At 47.7% G+C, this 25,501-nt stretch overlaps 1 protein-coding gene across 1 annotated transcript in view; it reads left to right on the top strand.

Annotated features, from left to right (window-relative positions):
* Positions 1–236: 236 nt before the first annotated feature.
* Positions 237–25,501, top strand: part of KIRREL2 (kirre like nephrin family adhesion molecule 2) — a 62,344-nt gene continuing 37,079 nt past the window's right edge. The window contains exon 1 of the mRNA XM_058195898.1: positions 237–568. Within this exon, the coding sequence (XP_058051881.1) occupies positions 511–568 (58 nt within the window). The 5' untranslated portion in view covers positions 237–510. The remainder of the gene's footprint in view (positions 569–25,501) is intronic.

The raw sequence follows: 25,501 nt of genomic DNA, 5'->3' as shown, positions 1-25,501 counted from the left end.
AGCTCCCTGGAGGTGGACGGCGACAGTGTGCCAAGTAGCCGGGGAGCCACTCGGAGGGTCCCGGGCATCGAAGTGAAGGGAAGGTGGCGGGAGGGGTGGGGGGGGGAGAGAGAAAGAGGTGCCAAGCCCGGGATTGGAGTGTGTGTGTGTTTTTTTTTAACTCTCGGCCTCTTTCAGTCCCTTTTTTTTGCCGGGCTGTCTTTTTTTTTTTGCTGCTGCCGCCGCCTCGGTTAGCTGCGCTGCCCCGCGACAAGCATCAAGGTCAAGACAGAAGCGGCATCTCTCTCGCGTTGGGAGAACTGCAAAGGACTCTTGGAATCCACCATCCGCCGCCACCCACCCCGGGCAGAGGAATCCGAAGCCAACCTTTTTGGGGAGAAGAAGGGCGAGGCGGGCCGGGGCGGGGGCGGGGGGGGGGAAGCGGAGGCTCCCGCAGCGAGCCCCGGTCCCCAGCCCCCGAGCGCACGCCCTCTCCGACCGGCGCCTTTTACCCTCTCTCCCTTCCCCATCATGAAGCCGGCGATCTGGCTCTCTTGGACCGTCGCCCTGAGCTACTTTGCGCACGCAGGTACTGTACGGGCTGTTTGGCTGGCTTCTTGTTGCTTTGGGGCGATCGGAGAAGTTCCTCTCGTTGTGGGGGGGGGGCAGGCGGGAAGAGTGGGTGGGGAGGGGACACCCCCCCTGGGTGGGGACTTCACACCTTCCCCCCCGTTTGGTGGGTTAGAAGCCATGGCGGAGACCACCACCACCTCCTCCTCCTCCTTCCTGGATCCTGTTGGTTACCTGAAAGTATTCAGCACAGAGCAAGTTCTTCTAGGAAAGGAATAGTTGGGGGGGGGTTGCTTTTTTTTTTAATGCAAGGACTTTAAAGGGAAGGGGGGGAGGATCGCAGGGGAGGGTCCCCTGCAAGGGATGGAGGGAGGGGGGGGCCGCAAGAGCCTCCCAAAAGAAAATGCTATCTTAAGGCTCCGGAACGGTGCGGTTCAATGGTTAGAGGCAAAGGAGGCATCGGGGAGGCAGGAGCTCCTGGCACCCTTCCTGTGGGGAGGGAGGGGGGAAGGAGGGAGGGAGGGATGGACCGGCCGAGGGGTTGGGTGGAAGGGTTGGGTGGGTGGGTTTCACCCGAATTCCGCCTGCCAGCCTTGAGTATGCAATGTACTGTACGTATGACCTTGAGGAAAACTCGCTGGAGGTACGGCGTGCCTCCCTCCCTCCTTCGCGTGGAAGGAGGGGGGAGGACGCGGTGGGCTTCCGCGCAAGCCACTGCAAGAGAGAGAGAGCGAGCGAGAGGAGCTTTTTCTCCCGCATCCCCGGAGAAAGGGGGTCTTCTTCTTCTCCCTTCTCCCACCCTCCATCCCCCACCCACCCACCCAACCCCCTAGATGGGAGGTTCATCTCCGCAGAAGAGGGTCTTCTTGGGGTAAGGGGGGGCTCCCCCGCAGAATTAGCCTCCTGCGAGCTCTGCAGGTGAGAGGAGAGGCGGGGGTCCCGACTCAGGTCGCCGTTTAAAAAAAAAAAAGTCGGGGTGGGGAGGGGGGCGTGCATGGGTCAGGGTTGAGCTCGTGGCCTGCCTCCCTCCCTCCCTCCCTCGGACGGACGGACGGACGGACTCCCCCTCGCGGTTAACCTTGAGACGCTACCTCGAGAAGGCAGTCGCAGCTCCGGCGCGCCCTTCCCCAGCCGCCTCTGCCGGCCCCCACCCCAGCGGTAGTTTTGCCCACCGCCTTGTCATTCAGGGGTCGTTTTCCTCCTTTGCCCACGGGCTTTCCCCCCCGTGGAAATCTGGACATGGGGCGGGGAGGAGGGGGCGTGGGGAGGGGGGGTTCCGCTGCCGGCGAAACATTCCTCTTTTCCTTAAAGGGAAGATTTTGACATTGGGGTAATGTGTCCCATAACTCTTTCTCTCTCCTCCCCCCCCCTCTCAGCACACCACTCTGCTTAAAAGGCCTTACACACACACACACACACACACCAATTTCATATCCAGGGCAAAAAGATGTGGAGTAGCTTTCTCCAACCTAGTGCCCTCCAGATGTGATGGGATACAGACCCCCCCCTTCAACCTCCCTGTCCAGGTTGCCTTCAGCCTGGGAATCACTGGGTGTCCAATGTTAGGGGGCCAATGTTCTTAGCCGACCCTTGAAAAATTAGCCCTTTGTTTGCCATTGCACCATCCCTGGGTGAAGTGCACTCTGCACATGCCCAGATGCCGTACTTTTTATATATTCTTCGGCTGATCCAAACCAGACCCGTGGGGAGGAGAAGGGAGGGGAGGGGGGCAGGCAGCCTCCCTCAGTGTGCCAAATAATTGTTCTGCCTTGACTTGGGATGAGTGGATCCCTTAGATGGGCTGGATGGATCCCTGTGCAACACAGAATCCTGCCTGAGTTGCTCTCCTGGCTGTAGAGGAGAATGCAAAGAGGTTCAGCCCTTTTTGGCTACTGACCCACAATGTGCTCATTTTGGGAAGCTCTGTTGCAAACCTCTGCCTCCTCCTGATGGGAAGAATTGCAACTGGGTTAGAGAGAACAATAGTGACTCTTGAACTGCAGCCGAGGGGCCTGGTGGATGGGTGGGTAGGTGGGGGGGAGTCAGAGAGCTGCCTGCTTTCTCCTATGCAGACAAGGCTGCCTTCTCCCCTTGCTTTGCAGCCGGTGTGCCAAGGCTGCCCGTGGGTAGGGTCAGCCTGGCAGAGAGGAGCACAGGGAGGAGCCGGGTGGGGGTGTGGGAGTGGGGGAAGAGAGATGCCCCCTCTAAGAAAAGAGACCTCCAAAAAGGGGCTTGCCCAGTCGCAGTGCAGCCACCACCAAAGGTGCACCTGCTAAACTTATCCCTGTCATGCGGACTGCAACTCTTAAAGGCGCAGAAGCCCTTTTAAGCGGGACAGAGAAAGTAGCAACATGGAGGGGCGGGGGGGGGGGGCGTTTGAGGTGGGGAAGCGGAAAGCTGACCGTTTGTTTTCCTCTTCCCTAGGCTGCTGGCTGTCCCGGTAACTCCGCTGTCAGATGCCTTAGTGACAGAGATGGGAGTGTAGAAAGATGGCCCCCCCGGGGAAGAGTTAAGGGGGTCAGGATGCGTGGGGAGAGGAAGGCAGAGTTCACACTTACATGCCTGGCTTGCTCTAGCTGCCCTGTGGCTACAAGTTCCTTTGCAGTAACACTAATGGTTGCTGAGTGGCCGTGGTGCTCTTATCCCGGGGTGCCTGCACCGCCTCGCTGGAACAAGGGGGAGGGAGGGAGGGAAGGGGAGAAGCAGCAAAGGAGGACGATTCTTTAATGATAATATCTCTTGAGCAACAGCTAGAGGCAGCATCCGGAAAATATGAGAGCCTAACAGGGCAACCGTGGAGAGGGGGAGAACAAGGGGATGGGTGGGGAGTCTGATTTCCAAAGGATGTCACCCCTTCTGAGTCCTGCAGTTAACAAAGTGGATTATTACGCCCGTTGGATGTGTGCTTTTTTGGACCCGTGAAGAACTCTTGTGTCATCCAAAAGCTTGCCTAGGTACGGCACCCTTATTTGTACCCTATGACTATCATCAAGTGTTGTATCATTCAGTGTGAAATTTGGACCCTATGACTATCATTAAGTGTTTGTAAGTGTTGTACCTTGACGAAGGTATCTTTTCTTTTATGTACACTGAGAGCATCTGCACCAAGACAAATTCCTTGTGTGTCCAATCACACTTGGCCAATAAAAAAAAATCTATTCTATTCTAGGTATGGCACCCTTCACTTGGTTGTTAAACACATGCTGTTGGTGTGTTTACCTTACACGTTTTCCAGAATTAACTTCAGGTTGTTTTGGCAGGCGACCGAAAGGCCACTAATGAAGGAAGTGGTCTATCTACTTTGCTTGCTGGGATCACTTGCCAGTTGAATCGGTGCCCTAAGATCCACTATTATCCCGGTGGTTCTTCTCTAAGCGGTGTTCTTCAGACTTCTTGCTAGCATGACACACAGCCGCCGGTTCCCTAAGGAACGTACTGTGTTCACATAACACATTAAATCTAATTACTGGATTAATCCGTTTTCTGAATTTGCACAATAAGTTGAACAGTCATCATCACCCTAAACAGGCTGCGTTCGTGTGTCACACTAAGCTAATCAAGACCAACAAGCAAACAAATCTAAAATTTGGGGCATTGTGCAAATATAGCACCCCCCCCCCCCGTTTTTAATGTATCCGGGCTATCCTATGATGTGAACATAGCACTGGTATGCTTGGTTCTTTGAATTTTTCTTTTTGGCAAAGATTCGGAAAAATATTCTAAAGCAAGGATTGGTCAAAGGAAGCCTGTGACCTAGTAGGTTATTCTTGGTTGGCCTTGGTGATCTCTTGAAGTACCTATAATGATCTTCTTAGCTCCACATACGTAGGGGGATATGCCTACATTCTACCAAGCCTAGAAGACCTCGACAACCAGTAATTGGATCATTTGATTGATCTTGTCTTAGCATGTGGTATGAATTGAGCCACAGTTCATGACTTAATGCATTATATAGGTAGACTCAGTCGGATTTGTCTGAAAAAAAAAGCCTTGATTAAAATTTATCTATAATTTAGTATAATGGTTTTAATGGAACCACATTGTCAGCTATATTTTCCCTAGCTCATCCCAATATAGTTTTTTTTTATGCTTGTTTACTCAGAAGTTTGAATAGGTTTCAATAAGGCTTAACTCGGTTGGTGGGGCGTGTCCCAGCATTTCCTCTGCTGCCCTCCAGAAGTGTCGGGGTTTTTGCGATTCCAACATTTGGGAATTCTGATAACTCTAGTCTCGACAATATCAGGGTTTGGAGAAACCAGGTTAGGAAAGGTTGATCTGCGGAACTGCAGGCTTAGGGTTACTTTGGCCCCTGAAGTGGAGATGGTCAGAATTGTAGGTCAGGGTGCCTCTCGCGGTGCCAAGATAGAGAGTAATGACGTAGGACAGCTGCATGCTTTTCGAGAGAGACCTATAACACATTTCTTTTGAGAGGGGCGAAACCTACCCATCCACTATTACAATGCAGCGGTGGAGTTTCTTGCAAGAGTTTTTTGAGAACGCTAGTAGCTGCTCTGGTGGACGTAAGCCAATTATTTGGGTTCACCCATAATAAAACAAACGGTGGCGAAACCAAGTGGGTTTGGGCTCCCGCCGTACAGAAGCCACTAACCATCCGACGGATCAAGTGAAGCCCTAATCAAGCTGCTGTATAATTGCATCTGGTGGCTATCTTCACCTGACCGAATGAAATTGCGGCATGGATGCAAAGCTAATTTCACAAAGCTCGACTCTTTGGGTCACCTAGAATAAGGCACGTCGGTTCCTCCTCCCCTTGGCTGTTTTATTTTCCCCATACACGCCTCCACACACACACACACACACACACCACAATAGCTTCAAGTTCTCCCCAGTTCCTCTCTCTGCAAAAGACCTTGGGCAGGGGTGTCGCAGGAAAAGAGGGCCAAGAAAGCCAAATGGCAACCGCACAACCATGTGATCAAAGCTTTATCCCTCGTTACCATGTGTTACGGTACACATGGAGGGAGGGGAAGAAAAGAAGGCATGGTGCTTTGGTAGCATGGATTGGGCCTTGCCATCTTGGCATTTTTCCTTCTCCCCGCGGACACGCCTGGGTTGATGCCTACGGTTCCCCCCCCAATCTGTTCACGCGGTATAAATACAAAATAGATACACTGAGCGTTTTTGTTGTCGAACCATTACCATTCCCCCACCCCCTCCCTCTCTCTCCATCCTCTAGGCTGACCTCCCCCGCTTTGCTTCGGTTTGCTCAATGTAGACCATGATAGATAGAGAGATAAATAAAGCAAAGCAAAACAACCCCTTTCTCTTCCCACCCACCCACCCCCCTTTCCACTTTTCCAAGTAAAATCCAACTGGCTCTACAAATGATAGAAAAGGATTATATTCCCCACTCCTTCCCCCCACCCGTCTCTCTCTCTCTCCATATATAAAAATAATTTTAAATGCAGCCATCTCATTGAGAAGCTGTGTGACTGAAATTTGGCAGGAGCAAAAGCTGGCCTAAGGGATGTGCCTTCTGTTGTCTCAGTGGAAATCCACTCAAATTTGCAGTGATCTCAAGTTGGCAAAGTTGCAAGGAGTGCATTTATCTGAATACTAATGCCCTGCCTTGCCTGTATTAAGCTATGCAAATGACTCTCCCCATTGCCTATCGCTGACACAGGCTTGGGAGGGGGAGGGAAGGGAGGGGAGGGGAGAGCCTGGCCAGCAACACCAGGGATGATGGAGAAAGGAAAGGGGAGCCCCCCCCTCCCCTCAAAAGGCTCCATGTAGGAAGCTGACAAAAAAATGATCATCGGTGCAACCGGTGAACTAAAAATAAGCCATGAGCATTGCCGTAACTCAAGGTGATCTTTTGAACACCTCTCTGGAAGCTGACTGTTGGGATGATGGGTGTGTCGTTTCCCCGTGCACGCACGCACACACACAAACAAACACACACACACAATATACAGACACGCACATCATTTCATCTGAACCAAATAACGAATTATTGAATGGCAGAGAGAAGCTATTCAACCAGCTTTGGCCCGCCTCGGCTTTGAGAATGAGAAATGCATGCTTTCCGGATGTGGCACGGCAACAATTCCCAGCCTCCTAAGCTGGCACAGCCACTGCGGAGGGATGTTGAGGGAGGGAGGGTTCTTGGAAGGTCCCTGGGTCCCTTTGACTTCCACTAAGGAGATGTCCCGGGGCGACGTCTTCTCAAGTTCCCGTCAACAATGTTATTGTGGGGGTGGGCATTCTCTGGGAATTGGGATCTCTAGATATCTGGGGGGACGATTTAGTGAGAGAGTGCCTTTAGATACCCTGCCAGAAGTATTGGAATCCTGTTACAAGAGACGTTTCTAATGAATCAAGTTGGAAATCAATGGACAAACCTCAGACAAGCCCCTGCTGGATCAGAACAAATTAGCTTCATCTTATCCAGCCTCCTGGTTTCTTTCTTTCTTTCTTTTTTTCCTGAAACCAGAGTACTTATTAATTACATTTTATGTGCTCGCCTTTCTCCAGGGAGTTCAAGATTGTGTTCACCAAGGATGGCCAGAAGGTAGTTCAAGCTCTATTGTTAGACCTCCATGTGACTTGCAGAGCAGATCGTGGGGGGATTTTTACTCCCAACTGTTTAACAACTGTCACAACAGAGAGCGTCCCCCCACCCTCTAAATTAGACTGCAGGGATGAAAGTAAGCTAGAAAGAAAGGGAGTAGGGGTCCAAGGGCGGATCGGTTTATTTATCTCTAAATTTGGGGCCCTATCTTTTTTTTCCTGAAACCAGAGTACTTATTAATTACATTTTATGTGCTCGCCTTTCTCCAGGGAGTTCAAGATTGTGTTCACCAAGGATGGCCAGAAGGTAGTTCAAGCTCTATTGTTAGACCTCCATGTGACTTGCAGAGCAGATCGTGGGGGGATTTTTACTCCCAACTGTTTAACAACTGTCACAACAGAGAGCGTCCCCCCACCCTCTAAATTAGACTGCAGGGATGAAAGTAAGCTAGAAAGAAAGGGAGTAGGGGTCCAAGGGCGGATCGGTTTATTTATCTCTAAATTTGGGGCCCTATCTTTTTTTTCCCACCAAGATGTGGTTCCTCTTACCCACCTCTCTTTTATGGTCACCACAAACTGGGTGAGACAGAAAGATGGTGGCCGATTCAATGATCCCAAGGCTAAATTAACATTTCCTCATTGTCCGTCCGTCCCCCACCCCCAGTCCTAGGTCACTTCTGCAGTACTGATTTAGAGCAGGGGTCTCCAACCTTGGTCCCTTTAAGACTTGTGGACTTCAGCTCCCAGAGTTCCTCAGCCAGCTTTGCTGGCTGAGGGACTCTGGGAGTTGAAGTCCACAAGTCTTAAAGAAACCAAGGTTGGAGACCCCTGATTTAGAGTATCTTTGTTGCATCACCCAAGCATTAGAATAGAATGACAGAGTTGGAAGGGACCTTGGAGGTCTTCTAGTCCAACCCCCTGCTTAGGCAGGAAACCCTACACCACTTCAGACAAGTGTCTATCCAACATCTTCTTAAAAACTTCCAGTGTTGGAGCATTCACAACTTCTGGAGGCAAGTTGTTCCACTGATTCATTGGTCTCACTGTCAGGAAATTTCTCCTTCGTTCTAAGTTGCTTCTCTCCTTGATTAGTTTCCACCCATTGCCTCTTGTCCTGCCTTCAGGTTGACTCCCTTTTCTTTGTGGCAGCCCCTGAGATATTGGAAGACTGCTATCATGTCTCCCCTAGTCCTTTTTTTCATTAAACTAGACATACCCAGTTCCTGCAACCATTCTTTATATGTTTTAGCCTCCAGTCCCCTAATCATCTTGGTTGCTCTTCTCTGCACTCTTTCTAGAGTCTGAACATCTTTTTTACATCGTGGCGACCAAAACTGGATGCAGTATTCCAAGTGTGGCTTTAGCAAAGCATTATAAAATGGTATTAACACTTCACGTGATCTTGATTCTATCCCTCTGTTTATGCAGCCTAGAATTGTTGACGCAATAGAGAAGCTGTCCACATTACTGCTTAGTTTGGCAGCGTAATGACAGGGAAATTTGAAAAAAAAAATTGCTCTAAATCTGTAGGGTAGAAATTACCTTGATACTCTAGCCATTACATTGCACTGACTTTCAATTCTTGCACTCAAAGCAACTTCTTGAATTAAGGGTGTCCTCTGAGATAACCTTCTTCCCTATTGCATCTGTGTTCCTGCCAGTTCCAGGGCCTTCTTTGAAACCAGCTCTGGTTAGGGACTCCCAAGGTAACAGCTGTCCAAAGTAGAGCCCACAGGTTTGTCTTCCCTGTGTTATTGGCAATCTTGTGAAATGAGACAAACGGATAGGAATGGGTTCCTATTAAAGCTCAGGTGGAAACATCCGAATAGCCATTAGGTAAAGGTAAAGGTTCCCCTCGCACATACATGCTAGTCGTTGCCGACTCTTACACGGCAGCACTAGGGATTCGAACCGCTGAGCTGTCGACCTTTCGATCGACAAGCTCAACGTCCTAGCCCCTGAGCCACCGCGTCCCTAAATAGCCATTAGTTGGCAGCAAAAAAAATTAGAACTATGACTTTCTATAGCGGTCAATCGGAATTTTGGCAGTACAGGTAGACTTTGGAGCCATGATGGCGAACCGATAGCATGCGTACCAGAGGTGACATGCAGCGTCCTCTCTGTGGGCATGCGAGCCATCAGCTCAGCTCTGCTGCGCATGCATGCGCGCGCCTCCCACCGGCCAGCTGGTCTTCGGGTCTCTGCCGCACATACATGGGAGACCGGGCACATGTGGGGGATATGCATGCGGGGAGCAGGACGCTTGCATGGGGTGCACACACATTGGATTTTGGGGGTTTGGGCGCATATGTACGCACTGGAAAAGGTTAGCCATCACTGTTTTAGAGCACGCTTAACCCTGGATCAGAACTAAGATTGCGTAACTCCTGTATCCATATAACATCCTATAGCCAAACAAATCATACTATTCCTGAAAGCAGTCACCAAGTTCACACAGTCTGCTAAAGGAGCCGTTTGTGTCTTACAACATAAACTAGAAACCACCCAACTGCTTCTTACCTGAGGTTTAAAAGGTAGTGCTCTGACTTCCAAACGTGAATTGGAATACAGGGGGTTCTCGACTTACAACCGTAATTAGGGCCAGAATTTCCATTGCTAAGCGAGGTGGCCGTTAAGTGAGTCGCATCTGATTTTTATGACCTTTAGTCATAACCATGGTTGTCTGGTGAATCACTGCAGTTAACTGAATCAGGCGGTCCTTAAGTAAATCCAGCTTTGCCCGTCGACTTTGCTGGCTGGAAATCAGCTGCGAAGGTCACCAACGGTGATCACGTGACACACACACACACCCCCAGGACGCTACAACCATCGTAAATGCAGGCTGGTGGCCACGTGCATGAATTTTGATTGTGTGGCTGTGGGGATGCAACAATGGTTGTAAATGCAAGGTTTATTTTGTTTTTGTTTTTGTTTTTGTTTACATTTATACCCCGCCCTTCTCCGAAGACTCAGGGCGGCTTACAGTGTATAAGGCAATTTTGGTGCTACTGTAACTTTGAACGGTTGCTAAATGAACAGTTTTAAGTTGAGGACTATCTATAATTTCCTCCTCCTCCTCCTTCTCCTTTTTTCTCCTCCTCCTCCTTCTTCTTCTTCCATATCCATCATCGGACGTTGGCGATCATGTTGGCAATTCTATTTTTGTCAACAGCCGCACGAAAAAGTGTCGCTGAGTTTTGTCCAAACCGGTCGGTCCCTCAGATTTTGAAGCCATGATGATAATATGATATAATCCCTGGCTTTTTAAAAAGGAAAACAAATCTATCATTCTTTCCATGTTGGTATCTATATATATATAAGTGCTTTGGAGAGGGAGCGATATAGAATCTGCCCCCATATAAACGTGGGAATCTGAGAATACATTTTGCAGTGGCTATAGAAGCTAATGGCCTACCTTGGTCGTCTTAGGGTGGAGGCAACAGGGTAGCTGGTTGGAGTTTCTCCCACTCACCCCAAGATTTTGCTGCCGTGCCCTTCTCAAACATATTTTTTTTAGGGGGGGGGTGACGTGGGTTGTAGAGCTGGGTATGTATCCTCAGATCTTGTTCCATCACCGCAACTGCCACAGCAAGGGCAGCATTACAGCAGAGAGGAGCCGCTGCCCAAGCTAATGAACTGTTACGTCTTGGGGTGAAAATATAGAGCACCTGTCTCCTCTTTGGAAATGTGGAGCCGTTCTAAGTCCATTTACACTATATAAAGCAGATGTTGCTGCTAGACAAAATAAAGCCTTTTATTTCAGATGTGTATGTGTGTGTGTGTGTGTGTGTTTTCCAAGCCTCGTTCTCTGTCACAAAGTAATTGTCTGCCCCCTTAATTTCCTGCGGCGGTAAACATTTGGATTGATTTTTAAACACGTCTGGTGAGATGCTTTAAGATAGCCATTGATTATTACCAAGTAAAATTGTTGCAGGAAACAGAAAGATTGGATTTTCCCAAGAGGAGGGGGTGGGCGGGGTGCAGGGGGAGAGACCGAAGACTTCAAAAACTGCAATTATTATATGCCTAATGGCCTCTGGATCGATTGGCAGGCACCCAAAAGATTGGATGATTGCTGAACATAATTTCACAGGGAGTGAAGGATTCAAAAGGTTGGGTCTCGACTCGGAGGTCTCCTTTTTTCCCAAATCCAGATTCTTGATTAGACATACTGATAGAAGCCTCCGAACCTGTTGGATGGCCAAAAAGCCCAGCCTGGCCCTGCCCAATAACACAAACTGGATTAATGACAGCATTTGACATAAGGGGAGATTCTTGCTCTCAAAACATGGTTTTTAACCTGGGGAAAAAACTATTATTTCAGAGCAGTGTTTCGCAACCTTTGTCAGCTTTAAGATGCGTGGACCAACTCCCAGAGCTGGCTAGGGAATTCTGGGAGTTGTCAGTATCTAAAAGTTGTCAAGGTTGAGAAACACTTGAGTTCAAAAAATAGGCAGGTCCAGGGCAAAGGAAGGGAGATGACTAGGAGAGTGGCATTTCTAGATAGTCCTCGATTTACGGCCACAATAGAAGCCAGAATTTCCAGTGCTAAGCGAGGCAGTGATTTTAAGTGATTTTTATCACCTTTTTCGCCATAGATTTAACAGCGAATCCCTGCTGCTGTTAAATGAATCACCTAGTCGTTAAGTGAAACCGGCTTCCGCTTTGCTCGTTGGAAGTCAGCTAGGAAGGTCATAAAATGGGGAATCACATAACACACACACACACACCGGAACACTGCAGCGAGCGTAAATACACGTCGGCTCCAAACACCTGGATTTTGGTCACGCAACTGTAGAGACGCCACAATAGTTGTAAGTGTGGGGACCAGTCGTAAGTCACCTTTACAGTGTCTTTGAACGGTCACTAAGCGAATGGCTGTAACTTGTTGTTTTTTAAAGGTGTTAGGGCACGACTGTCGCCTTGTGCGTGGCACAGATGGTTCCAGAACTTGGGTACCGCTCCACCAAAGTATGGGTTTGATGTCTTGGCAGGGAGTTCAGATTGGGAATATAGAGCTCTACTGCCAAATCGGAATTTTTGCAGAATCTTACAATACAAGTACTACATATACTACTTGTATATGTAGAAGGGGGAGAGCCTTCTCTGTGGGGGCACCTACCCTCTGGAATGAGTTCCCCCAGGACTTCGACAACTTCCTGACCTCCGGACCTTTCACCGCGAGCTTAAAACATATCTATTCTTTCGTGCAGGACTGGCTTAATAGTGTTTTTAAACATGGATTTTATTGGGGTTTATTTTATATTTTGTATTGTATTTTAAATTTAGGCTTTATTGAATAAGTTTTTTAAATAGTGTTTTTATTGTAATATATTGTATTATTTTATCTGCCTGTTCACCACCCTGAGTCCTTCGGGAGAAGGGCGGTATAAAAATTAAATTATTATTATTATTATTATTATTATTATTATTATTATTATTATTATTATTATTATTATTATTATTATTATTATTATTATTATATCCCGGGAGACTTAGATGACCAGAAATTGTATTCGGTAACGAATGGAACTCCATACAATAGAAAGAGCAAGCAGAAGGTAGAGAGATAAGTGGTCATATATGTTTCCTCTATCTGTGGTTTGCTTTTTATGCTAATTACAGAGGTATAAAGGCGGGAGACAGAAATGGCCTTACCTACTATTGGTTTTGGCTCTGCCTACGGATGGCATAGCACTTATGAGGCTCTAAAGAAATCAACTTTTTAAGGGAAAAAAGGTCCCCCAGTTCCCATTCCTCAACGATAAGGATGTTGTGTCTCAGACATTGGAATTTGAGACTTGCAGAGCAGAGCTTATAGATAATAAGACCCGTGGTGGCACAGTGGTTAGAATGCAGTACTGCAGGTTAACTCTGCCCACAGCCAGGAGTTTGATCCTGAGAGGCTCAAGATTGACTCAGCTTTCCATCCTCTCGAGGTCAGTAAAATGAGGACCCAGATTGTTGCGGGCAATAGGCTGACTCTGTAAACCGCTTAGAGAGGGCTGTAAAAGCACTGTGAAGCGGCATGTAAGTCTAAGTGCTATTGCTATATGTTATGAATTGGGACGTCACCAATCAAGTGACCTACATAAAAGGCAGAACTGGTAGTTTGGGCAGGAACCAAGAATATGACTCAGTAATAAAAAAATAAAAGCAAAAAAGCAAAATGAAAGATGGGAAACTAACCAGCAACCTTGGCATTTGTTAGTGGTTTTGTTTGGGGTGAATTTTCACCATCTGTCCTGGACGTTTGAGGAAGATTTGAGAAGAAGGAAAATTCTGCCATATACTATTTTTCAGAGCAATGTTTTAAAGCAGGGGTCTCCAACCTTGGCAACTTTAAGACTTGTGGACTTCAACTCCCAGAGTTCCTCAGCCAGCAAAGCAAAGCTGGCTGAGGATCTCTGGGAGTTGACGTCTACAAGTCTTAAAGTTGCCAAGGTTGGAGACCCCTGCTTTAAAGTTTTGTAGGAAATGCTACCATATGAACCTCGGAAGCTTTCAGAAGCGTGGACTCCAACTCCCAGAATTCCCCAGCCAGCATTGGGGAATTCTGGGAGTTGAAATACATACATCTGAAAGTTGCTGGGGTTGAGAAATGCCATCCTAGACCCAACATTCAAATACAGCTGCTGGAGACCAGCTGAGAGTTATGCTTGCTGCTTTAAGTCTGAGGGGGTGGGAGAGTAGGCTCCATAATGTAGGTTTAAACCTAACAATGCCAAGAGATAGACTTTTTACATTTGGAAATCTGCATGGAATTTTCAGAAATTAATAATAACTTGTGTGTACATATATATCCCCTTAAGAAAATACTAGCGTTTCAATAGAAATATCCAATATCCATTGCGGCCATGGAGAAAAACTGTGAACAAGGGACTTGTAGTTGTTAATTCCACTACCTGGTTACCAGCGGTGGGTTTCCAATATTCTTACCACTGGTTTGCCCCACGCGCGCTCGCTTCACACGCATGTGCACCTTTCACACAAATGCCCGGCCTTCCGTGCATGTGCTTTGCTCGCACACGGGCCTTCCGCGTATGTGCCCAGCCTCGAAAACATGGCTAAATAGGATGGCATTACACTGGCAGCGGGTGGGCGGGCCCATCTGCAGTTGCTGCTACTAGTTGAGGCCCATCTGCAGTAGCTGCTACCAGTTCAGGCCCATCTGCAGTAGCTGCTACCAGTTCGGGCCCATCTGCAGTTGCTGCTACCAGTTCGTCCAATCCGGTCTGAACCAGCTGAATACCATCTCTGCTGGTTAGCAACAGCTTGATGGTCAGTGCGTACCTACTTGCTGTTCACCATCCTGAGGATTCTCTATGATTCAACTGGACTTGGTTAGCCTTTAAAATTGAAGATTGCTTTTAATTGTATTGAAGGTGACATTAAAATAAAGCAAGCAATGATCCTCATGAGTTTGTGAGGAACCCAAGCTTCGGGGAGATCTTAACAGGAATCTGAAATCCCTCCACTCATTTGTCTTTCCTGTTAGCTGCTCTAAATTCTTTACGTCCCCTTCCACAATCCCAATGCCATGTTGGCTGAAACATCTGGAGGTGCAGTACCAACACATCTAGAATTGCGCCAGGGTATATACCATAGGTACCTGCTAACTTCATTCCGTTTCGGAGGCATAAACGAATATATCGTTGATATTTTGAACAGAAACTACACACTTTGTCTAACAGCTGGGCAAAGGGGCTGGACGTAAGCGCTTAGAGGATTTTCATAGGCCATGTAATTCAGGGCAGAGGGGAAGGAGGAGAAGGAGTAGCCAGCTTTACGGGGACAAATGCACAAAATTAACATCTGTTGGCTTCTGGGAATGACCTAATTTCAGGTCTGAGCTGATGCCAGGAAGCTATGGCAACATATACTGCAGGGGTCTGCAAAGCCCGTCAGCACAAAGGACTCATAAATAGCAAAGGTGTGTGTCCTTTTGACCAGGTGTGGCACCTATCAGTGCCATCGTGAAAAGGCTGTGTTGACTTTCCCCACCAAAACAGGTGGTGAAGGACTTGGAGGAGATCCAGTTGATCTCCCATAAGAGCAGAAAGGAGAAGGGGGAGAAGGGGGACTGACCTAATGTCTTGCCACGCCCGGGTTGGTCAGCTCATGCGAAACTATGAGGAATGTCTTTATCCTTCCTCCCAATTTTAAATATAAAGGGGGTCCTCGATTTACAAGAGTTCATTTAGTGACCATTCAAAGTTACAACAGCACCGGGGGGCGGAGTGAGTTATGGCCAGTTTTCACACTTATGACCGTTGCAGCATCCCCGTGATCAGGTGATGAAAAAATTCAGACTGTTGGCAACTGACTCATATTTATGACGGTTGCAGTCGTCCCAAGGTCATGTGATCCCCTTTTGTGACCTTCTGAGAAGCAAAGTCAACGGGAAAGCCAGGTTCACTTAACAACCACAGTGATTCGCTTAACAACTGTGGCAAGAAAGGTGAAAAAAATGGGGCAAATTTCACTTAACAAAGGTCTTGCTTAGCAACAGAAATTTGGGGCTCAATTGTGGTCGTACGTTGAGGACTACTTGCGCTTATGAAAGACATTGCTATAGGGCCAGACCTACAGAGTGAGTCATTACTCAATAGTAGACTAGCATCCTGCGATGAGCCACGGTGGTGCAGTGGTTAGAGTGCAGTACTGCAGGCTCCTTCTACTGACTGCCGGCTGACTGCAATTTGGCAGTTCGAATCTCACCAGGCTCAAGGATGACTCAGCCTTCCATCCTTCTGAGGTCGGTAAAATGAGGACCCAGATTGTTGGGGGCGATAGGCTGACTTTGTAAACCGCTTAGAGAGGGCTGTAAAAACACTGTGAAGCGGTATTTAAGACTTAAGTGCTATTGCTATCCTCTAGATAGATTGATATTCTTCAGCTAAGAATTTGGATTAGTGTAGTCCCCTTCCATGTTGGGTTGAGGATAATTGCTCTAATACGAAGGATAATGGTGCACCAACTCCTTTTTTATTGTGAAGGTTGTAAGCCTGTCTACAAAATTTGGATCAGTGGGGCAATTGTCCATTATAACTTCTCATATTGTCCCACAATGAGGCTAAGATGAGGCCATTGTGTGTAATTTACAGAGCAGATAGCTCACAACATAACTATAGCATTGCCAGCATTGTTAGGTATTACGGTAGGCACCAGGAAGGGACATTTTATTTTGGTTCCTTCTTATTTATTCCTCCAAATGTTCTCCTGCTCCAGTCAGACTCCAGGTGGTGTACATACCATCAACATAAAAACAATTCCCAACCCGCGAATAATACTGCCAATCACCATCATCAATAATAAGGCAAGTGCCTGATCTCCACCAACTAGACATCAAAAGGAATCAAGACCTGTTTAAACATAGACGTTTTGCATGCTTTCTTGAATGCCTGGAGAGAAGAGGCTAAGCATGATGGTATCTGTTGGGGATAGCATGACGGACTAGACAACCTCCAAGGCAGTGATGGAATTCAAATTTTTTTACTACCGGTTCTGTGGGCGTGGCGTGGTGCGGCTTGGTGGGCGTGGCAGGGGAAGGATACTGCAAAATTCCCATTTCCTCCCCACTCCTGGGGGAAGGATATTGCAAAATCTCCATTTCCCACCCCACTCTGGGGCCAGCCAGAAGTGGTATTTGCCAGTTCTCCAAACTACTCAAAATGTCTGCTACCGGTTCTCCAGAACCTGCTAAATAGCACCCTTGCTCCAAGGTCCCTCCCAACTCTTTGTTATTCTGCCAGCCACAGAAAAGTCCAACTTCTAACGTCATGCAACTTTTTGTCAGGTTGTCCCAGGTTGCCTTTTTTCAAGAGGCAACTGGACTTTCCGGTTTTTCTCATCCAAGAAGCTTCTTCAGCTCTGTTCAAGAGTCCAGCTGGCTCTTGAAAAAGCACCTGTGGGACAATGGTCACCTGGATGACTGAGGATCTCCATAGACACTTAGCTATGCGCTTTAGGATGAATGCCCTTCAAATGGTGCAGGAGAATGAACGGATTCCCAGAAAAATTGCAGACTACAGGAACCATTTGCGCTTCAGCTTGAGATGCAGCCAACACAGACTCATTCCCAACAGCCTGTGCCGTTCTTCAACAGTGAAGGGACATGGAAGAAAACATCCCGCAGAAAGCACAGCTCCAACTTCTCAATGAGAGAAAAGAGCTGAAGAAGCTTCGTGGGTGAGAAGCGAAATGTCCTCAAAGAAAAACCGAAAGTCCAGTTGCCTCTTGAAAAAGCACCTTTGGGACAATCATGACCTGGATGATTGAGAATCTTGGCAGATTTTTTTTGTCAGGGCATTATTGAGCATCCTTATCTATGGATGATGACGTCACAAGATAGATGGAATAATTGTGAACTAGGTGGTCCCTATATGAGCCCAGCACCACCCCGTAGAGGCAGCATAGGTGATAACCAACACTTTGAGTTGATCCCAGAAGCATACTAGCAACCACTGAAGTGATCATAAAATAGGTGTTATTTTGCACCAGTAGAACGACAAATCTGCACTATTTGTTGTTGTTGTTGTTAGTTGCGAAGTCGTGTCCAACCCATTTCGACCCCATGGACAACATTCCTCCAGGCCTTCCTGTCCTCTACCATCCTCTGGAGTCCATTGAAGCTCACGCTGACTGCTTCAGGGACTCCATCCAGCCACCTTGTTCTCTGTTGTCCCGTTCTTCTTTTGCCCTCAATCTTTCCCAACATTAGGCTCGTCTCCAGTGAGTCCTTCCTTCTCATTAGGTGGCCAAAGTATTTGAGTTTCATCTTCAGGATCTGGCCTTCTAAAGAGCAGTCAGGGTTGATCTCCTCTAGGACTGACCGGTTTGATCGCCTTGCAGTCCAAGGGACTCGCAGAAGTCTTCTCCAGCACCCAAGTTCAAAGGCCTCAATTCTTTGGCGCTCCGCCTTTCTTATGGTCCAACTTTCGTTGCAGATCTGCAATATATTAGACACAAAATTGTCTTCAACTTTAAAAACAAAACCTTTAACAACCATTTGAAATTATGGCAGCACTGAAAAAGGTGACTTATGACCAATCCTTGCACTTACAACCATTGAAACATTCCTCATGATCACGTGATTAAAATTCTGATGTTTGGAAATCAACATGTATTTATGATAGCTGCCGAGCCCCAAATCATGCGATCACCGTTTTTGACTTTCCCAGGGGGCTTCCAAACAAGCTAAGTCAATGGGGGGGGAGCCAGATTTGCTTAATGACCATATGATTCGCTTAACAGCCATGGTGATTCACATGGTGGCGCGGTGGTTAGAATGCAGTACTGCAGGCTCCTCCTGCTGACAGCCGGCTGCCTGAAATTCGGCAGTTCAGATCTCACCAGGCTGAAAGTTGACTCAACCTACCGTCTTTCCAAAGTGGGTAAAATGAGGACCCCGATTGTTGGGGGCAAGAGGCTGACTCTGTAAACCGCTTAGAGAGGGCTGGAAAGCACTGTGAAGCGGAACATAAGTCTAAGTTGGCTGGCGGCCCCCAGGGGCAGGGCCTTCTCTGTCGGAGCTCCTACGCTCTGGAACGAACTTCCCCCTGGTTTACGTCAAGTGCCTGATCTTCGGACTTTTCGCCGTGAGCTGAAAACGCACCTATTTATTCAAGCGGGACTGGCTTAAAAGTTTTATTAAATTTTAATTGGGGTTATTTATATTTTAAGGTTTGTTAAATTGTTTTTAAATTTCGGCCACCCTGTAATATGTTTTGTTTTAATCTTGTTTTAATGTGTATATTGTGGATTTTTATTTGGCTGTACACCGCCCTGAGTCCTTCGGGAGAAGGGCGGTATAAAAATTGAATAAAATAAATAAATAAATAAATAAGTGCTATTGCTATTAATGACCACCGCAAAAAATACTGCTGTAAAATCAAGTATGGCTCACTGACCACATTACTTAATGCGGGAAGCTCTCGTCCTACTGGTCATAAGTCAAAGACTTCTCTTCATGTATGCATTCTGAATCTTACATAACATCATTTTTTACAGGGCCTTTTCACCATAAAACGATTATCTGCAAAGATGGCAGCAGAGGGAGCTGAAAAGGGGCCCATGAGTTTGCCCCAGAATATTCTTCGAAGCCCAGAGTCCCTTCTCTGTAAGCTTGGTGGAACATTTCCAATTTACGGGTGGAAACAAAAGGATCCAGAGGGGTGGTTGCCCAGGCGAGGGGCATGTGTGGGTCAGAAGTAGTGGCAGAGACACTGAGTGGGAGAGGTATGTCAACCAGACAGGAGGGCTGGTGGAACTGATGGCAATTGAATGAGCCCTTGATACAAAGGGTCTATTGTCCAGCCCCCCAACTCGGGCCCTCTCAAGCTGCCAGCTCTGGCAATTCTCCCTCCCAGCTTACAAAGTGACAATATGGCCACACACACCCTCTCTCTCTCTCTCCCTCTCTCTCTCTTTCTTTCTCCACTTCCTGGCTCACTTCTGGAAGATTTTCTGGGCAAAAGAGAATCAATTTGGAGATTCAGCCACACCTCATTTCTGCAAAGCCCAGAAGGTCACATACGAAGGCGTTTCTAATCCAGCTGAGAAAAAGACGCTATTCAGCACCAAGTCAAGGGATGGCTTTTCCGAGAATCCCTGAAAGGGGTTGATGCGTTTGAATAGATGCTGAGATCTTTACACTGCCTGTCCATGCTGGAAGATATGCTCCTTGTGACTTAAGAAGATTCCCACCAGCAAGAGTCCAGTTCCCTAAACCAGGGGTCTCCAACCTTTTGGACCTCAGTGACCACTAAATTCATAATTTTAAATCCCACAGACCACTAATATGCCTGATGACCGGCTGGGTGGGCGTGGCTAGGTGATCATGTGACTGGATGGCCAACTTGATGTCACTCACATCGAGGGGCGCCTCACTGGCCTCTATTCACCCCTCCCCTACCAGCCACTCCTCGCCTCCCTGCCCGGGCTCCTTAGGGCCCCGATAGGAAACAGTTGTTGGAGCTAAGCAGCCACCATGAGAAAGAGTTGGCAAAACAGCTGGCTCAGTTCAAATTGGATCTGACCGAGAAGGAGGCTCAGCAGAAGCACCTCACTGAGGACTACAATCATAGGCTTTCCAAGCAGAGGGAAGACCTGCAGGAGTGCAAGGCCAGGTACCGGCCCTTGGAGGCTCAACGGGCTGAGATGGTCAGCCAGTTCCAAGCCATGAGATAATCCCACTGGAACAAGGTCCTCCAGCTCCTTGCCATCAGCGGCACTTCCCTCCAGCTTTAGCCCAAAGCCCCACACCAAGAAGCCAAAGCAGACCCCAAGTCAGAATTTCTGCCCCCCCCCCTCCAACTGACACAAAAAGACCCCAAAGGGGGAGACTCTCGGCAGAAACACAAATGTTCATTGCACGTATCCGTCCCAGGGGCTGTAGTTTGAGGACCCTTGATTTAGTGCAATATTAAAAAATGCAAATATTTTTTCTGCGGACCACCAAAATTTTCTCATGGACCACCAGTGGTCCACAGACCACGAGTTGGTGACCGCTGCCCTAAACGATGTTCATGAAACACCTGGAAAACCTGCCGCTGACCTTTTTCCTTGAATGAATGTCGGAAGCAACTTTATTCCGCTATTTCTATTGGTCTCGTAACCATTCAAGAAGGTTTATTTATTTATTTATTTATTATTTAGATTTTTATACCGCCCTTCTCCCGAAGGACTCAGGGCGGTTCACAGCCAGATAAAATAAACAATAATATTACAATATAAATATTATTAAAATACAATTAAAAGACTTATTCAATTGGCCTAGATTAAAAATTTAGAATAAATGATAAAAACCCATTAAAACCAACAAATTTAAAAACTAATCCAGTCCTGCGCAGATGAATAGATGTGTTTTAAGCTCGCGACGGAAGGTTCGGAGGTCCGGAAGTTGACGAAGTCCTGGGGGGACTTCGTTCCAGAGGGCAGGAGCCCCCACAGAGAAGGCCCTTCCCCTGGGTGTCGCCAGACGACACTGTCTCGCTGACGGCACCCTGAGGAGTCCCTCTCTGTGAGAGCGCACGGGTCGGTGAGAGGTATTCGGTAGCAGTAGGCGGTCCCGTAAGTAGCTCCTATGCCATGGAGCGCTTTGAAGATGGTCACCAAAACCTTGAAGCGCACCCGGAAGGCCACAGGTAGCCAGTGCAGTCTGCGCAGGATAGGTGTCACACGGGAGCCACGAGGGGCTCCCTCTATCTAGGTTGAGATCTGGTGATAAGCATCGATGTATTTATTTGTCCCCGACGTATCATTGCCTCCACACCCACTTTTTCTTCTTCGTTTTTTGCCATTGATGGACTGCTTCTGCTGTTCTTCCTTTTCTTTTTCTTTTTTTTTTTTTAATAGCCACTTTGTACAAAATGCTGCTCAGCCTCAAACCCTGGTTTTGTGGGGGGGTTCCCCCCCCCCCCGATCTTCATCATAGGAAATTTTTTCCTTAATTAGGTTGCCTGGCAGGGTATCAGTTTTGTGACTGCAAAGCCATAGCAGAGATGGAGGGAGGGAGGGAGAGTGATGGGCAGGAGGGATAGAGAAATGTGTATACCGACCACATAAAAGATCCTGGTGGACTTTTTGCACATTCACACTTTTACCATCGGGGGGGGGGGGGAGCTTTTTTTTCGTCCTGCTTTTTTTTTTTTTTTTCCTCACAGCTGAGGAACAAGGGATTATCCAGAAATGGCTGAGGTAGAGAATTCACTGCCTTTGGCAGGCCACGATATCTTTCGGCTCTCGATTCTAATTAATTCCCAAAGGTGAATTTCTTCCTGAACCCTCTGGGCTAACTTTTGCCTGGGTGGAGGAGCGACTCGCCTCCCCTCGGATACCGCTCTCTAACTCCGTGGGGTGGACAAGAGTTATGTGAGCTTTCGTTTCCCCCCCCCCACCTCCTTTTTTTTTTCCCCTGCAGTTTTGGCACAATGGACTGCAGATTTCACGCCTATTACCAGGCAGAAATTCAGCAGTTCAGTTTAGCCTGTGTGCCGCTTCAAAAAGGATTTGCTGTGAAGCATGGAAATACGAGGCAAGGGCGTCCTAGAGCCTGAGGGATGTGATGTGGGGAGGGGAGGGGAGGGGAGGGAGGGAGTGAACCAGTGTTAGGGGTAGGAGAATAAGTGTTTTGGAACTTGGTTCTCAGCAGGCCCCCCGTTGCAGTAACCATTGGGCCATTGCGTCTGTCTTTGCAAAAGCACCAAATGCCTTCCAGATGTTTTTGGATTTATACCCATATCAACTTCAGGCAGCCTGGCCAGCAGCAAGAGGCTCTGCCTGTTGTGGTTTAAAATGACAGCTCTTGCACTATAGCATATAAAGAGGAGAGGGGGACCGTCTAGCTCTAGTTCAGGGGTCTGCAACCTTAAACACTCAAAGCGCCGTTTGGACCCGTTTCCCACAGAAAAGAAAAACCCTTCCTGTGCCTGACTATTTCTTGAGCGGCCACAAAACCAGCATATGTAGTTGAATTAAATGTTCCTCTTTTCTTCTGAAACTTTTCTTTTCTTGGATTTATCCACGGTTGAAAAGCTCAATAAATCGCATGCCGGCTGGTGTCGCACACTGGCGGTTGTGACGCATATTTTGAATGGCAGGGAGCCGCAGCGGAGGGGTAAAAGAGCCACATGCTGCTCCAGAGCCACAGGTTGCTGACCCCTGCTCTAGGTGGTTTTGCACAATGTGGTTTACCCGCTTCCGTATCTGTGGCTCCATTCACCCCAAATGCTAAGCAGGATTGTTTGCAATCTTGGTTAGGTGTTTTTTTTTGGCTTGCCATATTGCCTGAGCCCAGACTATTAATTTACAAGCCAATACACTCTTGTTGTTGTTGTTAGTTGTGAAGTTGTGTCCGATCCATCGCAACCCCATGGACAAAGTTCCTCCAGGCCTTCCTGTCCTCTACCATCCTCTGGAGTCCATTGAAGCTCACGCCGACTGCTTCAGTGACTCCATCCAGCCACCTCGTTCTCTGTCATCCCTTTCTTCTTTTGCCCTCCATCTTTCCCAGCATTCGGCTCGTCTCCAGTGAGTCCTTCCTTCTCATTAGGTGGCCAAAATATTTTGAGTTTCTTCTTCAGGATCTGGCCTTCTAAAGAGCAGTCAGGGTTGATCTCCTCTTAGGACTGACCGGTTAGGTCGCCTTGCAGTCCAAGGGACTCGCAGGAGTCTTCTCCAGCACTCTACAAATCAGCAATAACAACAAAAAGTTAATTCAAAAACTTAAGTTTTTGTTATTAGGAATACAACCTTGGGGAACCTGGCTGCCTCTTAACATCTATCTTGATATCTGCATTCCTAATGCCTCCTGTTGATCTGGGTTCATTGATCCAAGCCATTCATCGCATTTCAGAGGTGTGGGGACTGCCCACCCCTTGAGTTAATCTAAGATGCCTTTGTTTCTAATCTTAGCTTGTCTTGTGCAGGCAGCTGGTTCTCACGCCAAAAGAACTTGCTCAAGATAGATGATAACAGCTTCCTGCCTCTTCTCGCAGTCTATTCCTGTTCTACTGATAAGTCATTACATTCAGACACTTCTTGTGAGTCCTTGCCCTCCCAAGCTGTCAACAGAACCCAGATCTGCTAACTTCTCAACCAGCTTCAGAGACGTAGGCCCAAATATGGCTTTGTGCGCCGGACTGGAGGTCCTTCGTGGGATGTTCATGCCACGATTTAAAGCCAAACACTCCGTCAGATGTATTCTTAATGGTTCCTAGGAGAAGGTGAAACGTAACAATAATTGAAACATCAAAACCATCTCTCTTTCCTCAATTCACAAAATAGAGCAGACACACACACACACACACTCACAGCTTTGGAGAATGTGACACGCACACACACCCCGCCACCCATCCCAAGTTCACATAATTACTCAGCTATTCATTCTGTGAGTGACAGGCTGTCATCATTATTTTTGAGATGGAACAGTGGAGTGTCTTTCAAAGGCTTGGAGTCACTTGAAAGACTCCACTTTTCCTTGTCCATTTCAGCTCTGAAGAGAGAAACAAATGTACCGTGGTTAGAAAGAAAGAGCTCAATCATCTCTCTCTTTCCACCCCCCCACCCTGCTGCCTGGTCTTTCAGCCTCTGCAGCCCTACTTGTCCAGAGCTCCCCGTTCGATCCCCTTCCGTGGCCATGCAGCTTCCATTTGTCTTCTGCTATTTGCAGAGGCTCTTGCTGGCCCAGCGTTGGTGGTCTCGTACGTCGGAGTTGCGTTAGCCAGAATTGGAAGACGGTAACTTCTCTAGAGCAAAGTTCCTAGAGCAAAGAGTGGCTTTCAAGGTCATGGATGGTGAGCTGAACTACAGCTTTTAAGTAACGCTGCTGTATATGGTGCTCTTGGGAGTGGTAGAATGCTCTCGAAGGTCTCCAGATGAAAACCCCATGTAGATGCTTCCTTTGGTTGGTCATAAGAGCAGGTCTGTGGGTGTATTTGTAAATGAGAGAAATGTAGACAAATTACCCAGGAATACCATTGACTCACATTTTAGGAGACCTATGACAAAATGGTCTCAAAGGAACCGTGTCTGCCACCGCTTCTTTCTTCCCGTTGTTGTGGTCCGCCAGCAGCCTGAGGAGCTGGCAATGGAGTCAGACAGTGATGAGGCTGAGGAAGAGCGTGGGCCAATCCTGGAGGCTGGGGAAGGCCGGGATGAGGGCTCTGCGTTGGAGGCTGAGGTGGGGCCAGGGTCATTGGGGAGTGAGGTGCGGACTCCAGAGCCTCCAGAGGCTGACAGTAGCAAGGCAGAGGAACAGGAGGAGCCTGTTCCTAATGCACGCATGAGAAGAGCTGCCAGAAGGCAAGAGCAGCTAAAGCAAAAAGGACAACTCGGGAGTAGGGCCAAGAGATGATTGGCCCTTCCCATAAGGCTTAAAAAAGACCAGCAACAGTGTTTGGGCTTTGCCAGAAAACAACGTTGGTAGCTTCATCTTGTTGCATTTATTTTTGTATCGGTGTCTTCTGAACGTTTGCCAAGAAAGGTGTTTGGCAGTTTGCCTAATTGGACCAAGGTTTGTGATAGGACCGAGGAATTTGTGTTGGGAGGAATTTGTTTTAATTTAGTTGAACTACGCTGAGAATGAAGTAATTTTCAGCTGTTCAAATAAAGTTTGTTTGTTTTTTCACTGACTGAGTTTCCTACTACCTACTTGGGCCTGAGTCACAACACCCGTCTCTATTTGGTACCCGGAGGACATCCTTGCCTAGAGTAGGGGTCTCCAACCTTGACAGCTTTAAGCCTGGAGGACTTCAACTCCCAGAATTCTGGAAGTTGAAGTCAGCCAGGCTTAAAGTTGCCAAGGTTGGAGACCTCTGGCCTAGAGGAAACATCAAGGAAGATGGAACTGCTGATCCATCTCTTGGTTTTTGTCACTAGGTCCAAGCTTGAAGAGAACAGATGAATCTGATCTTTCCCA

The sequence above is a fragment of the Ahaetulla prasina genome, chromosome 10 (assembly GCF_028640845.1).
Source record: "Ahaetulla prasina isolate Xishuangbanna chromosome 10, ASM2864084v1, whole genome shotgun sequence".
Lineage (NCBI taxonomy): Eukaryota > Metazoa > Chordata > Lepidosauria > Squamata > Colubridae > Ahaetulla > Ahaetulla prasina.
The sequence above is the reverse complement of the archived record's forward strand: the minus strand, read 5'-3'. Positions and strand labels throughout refer to the sequence as shown.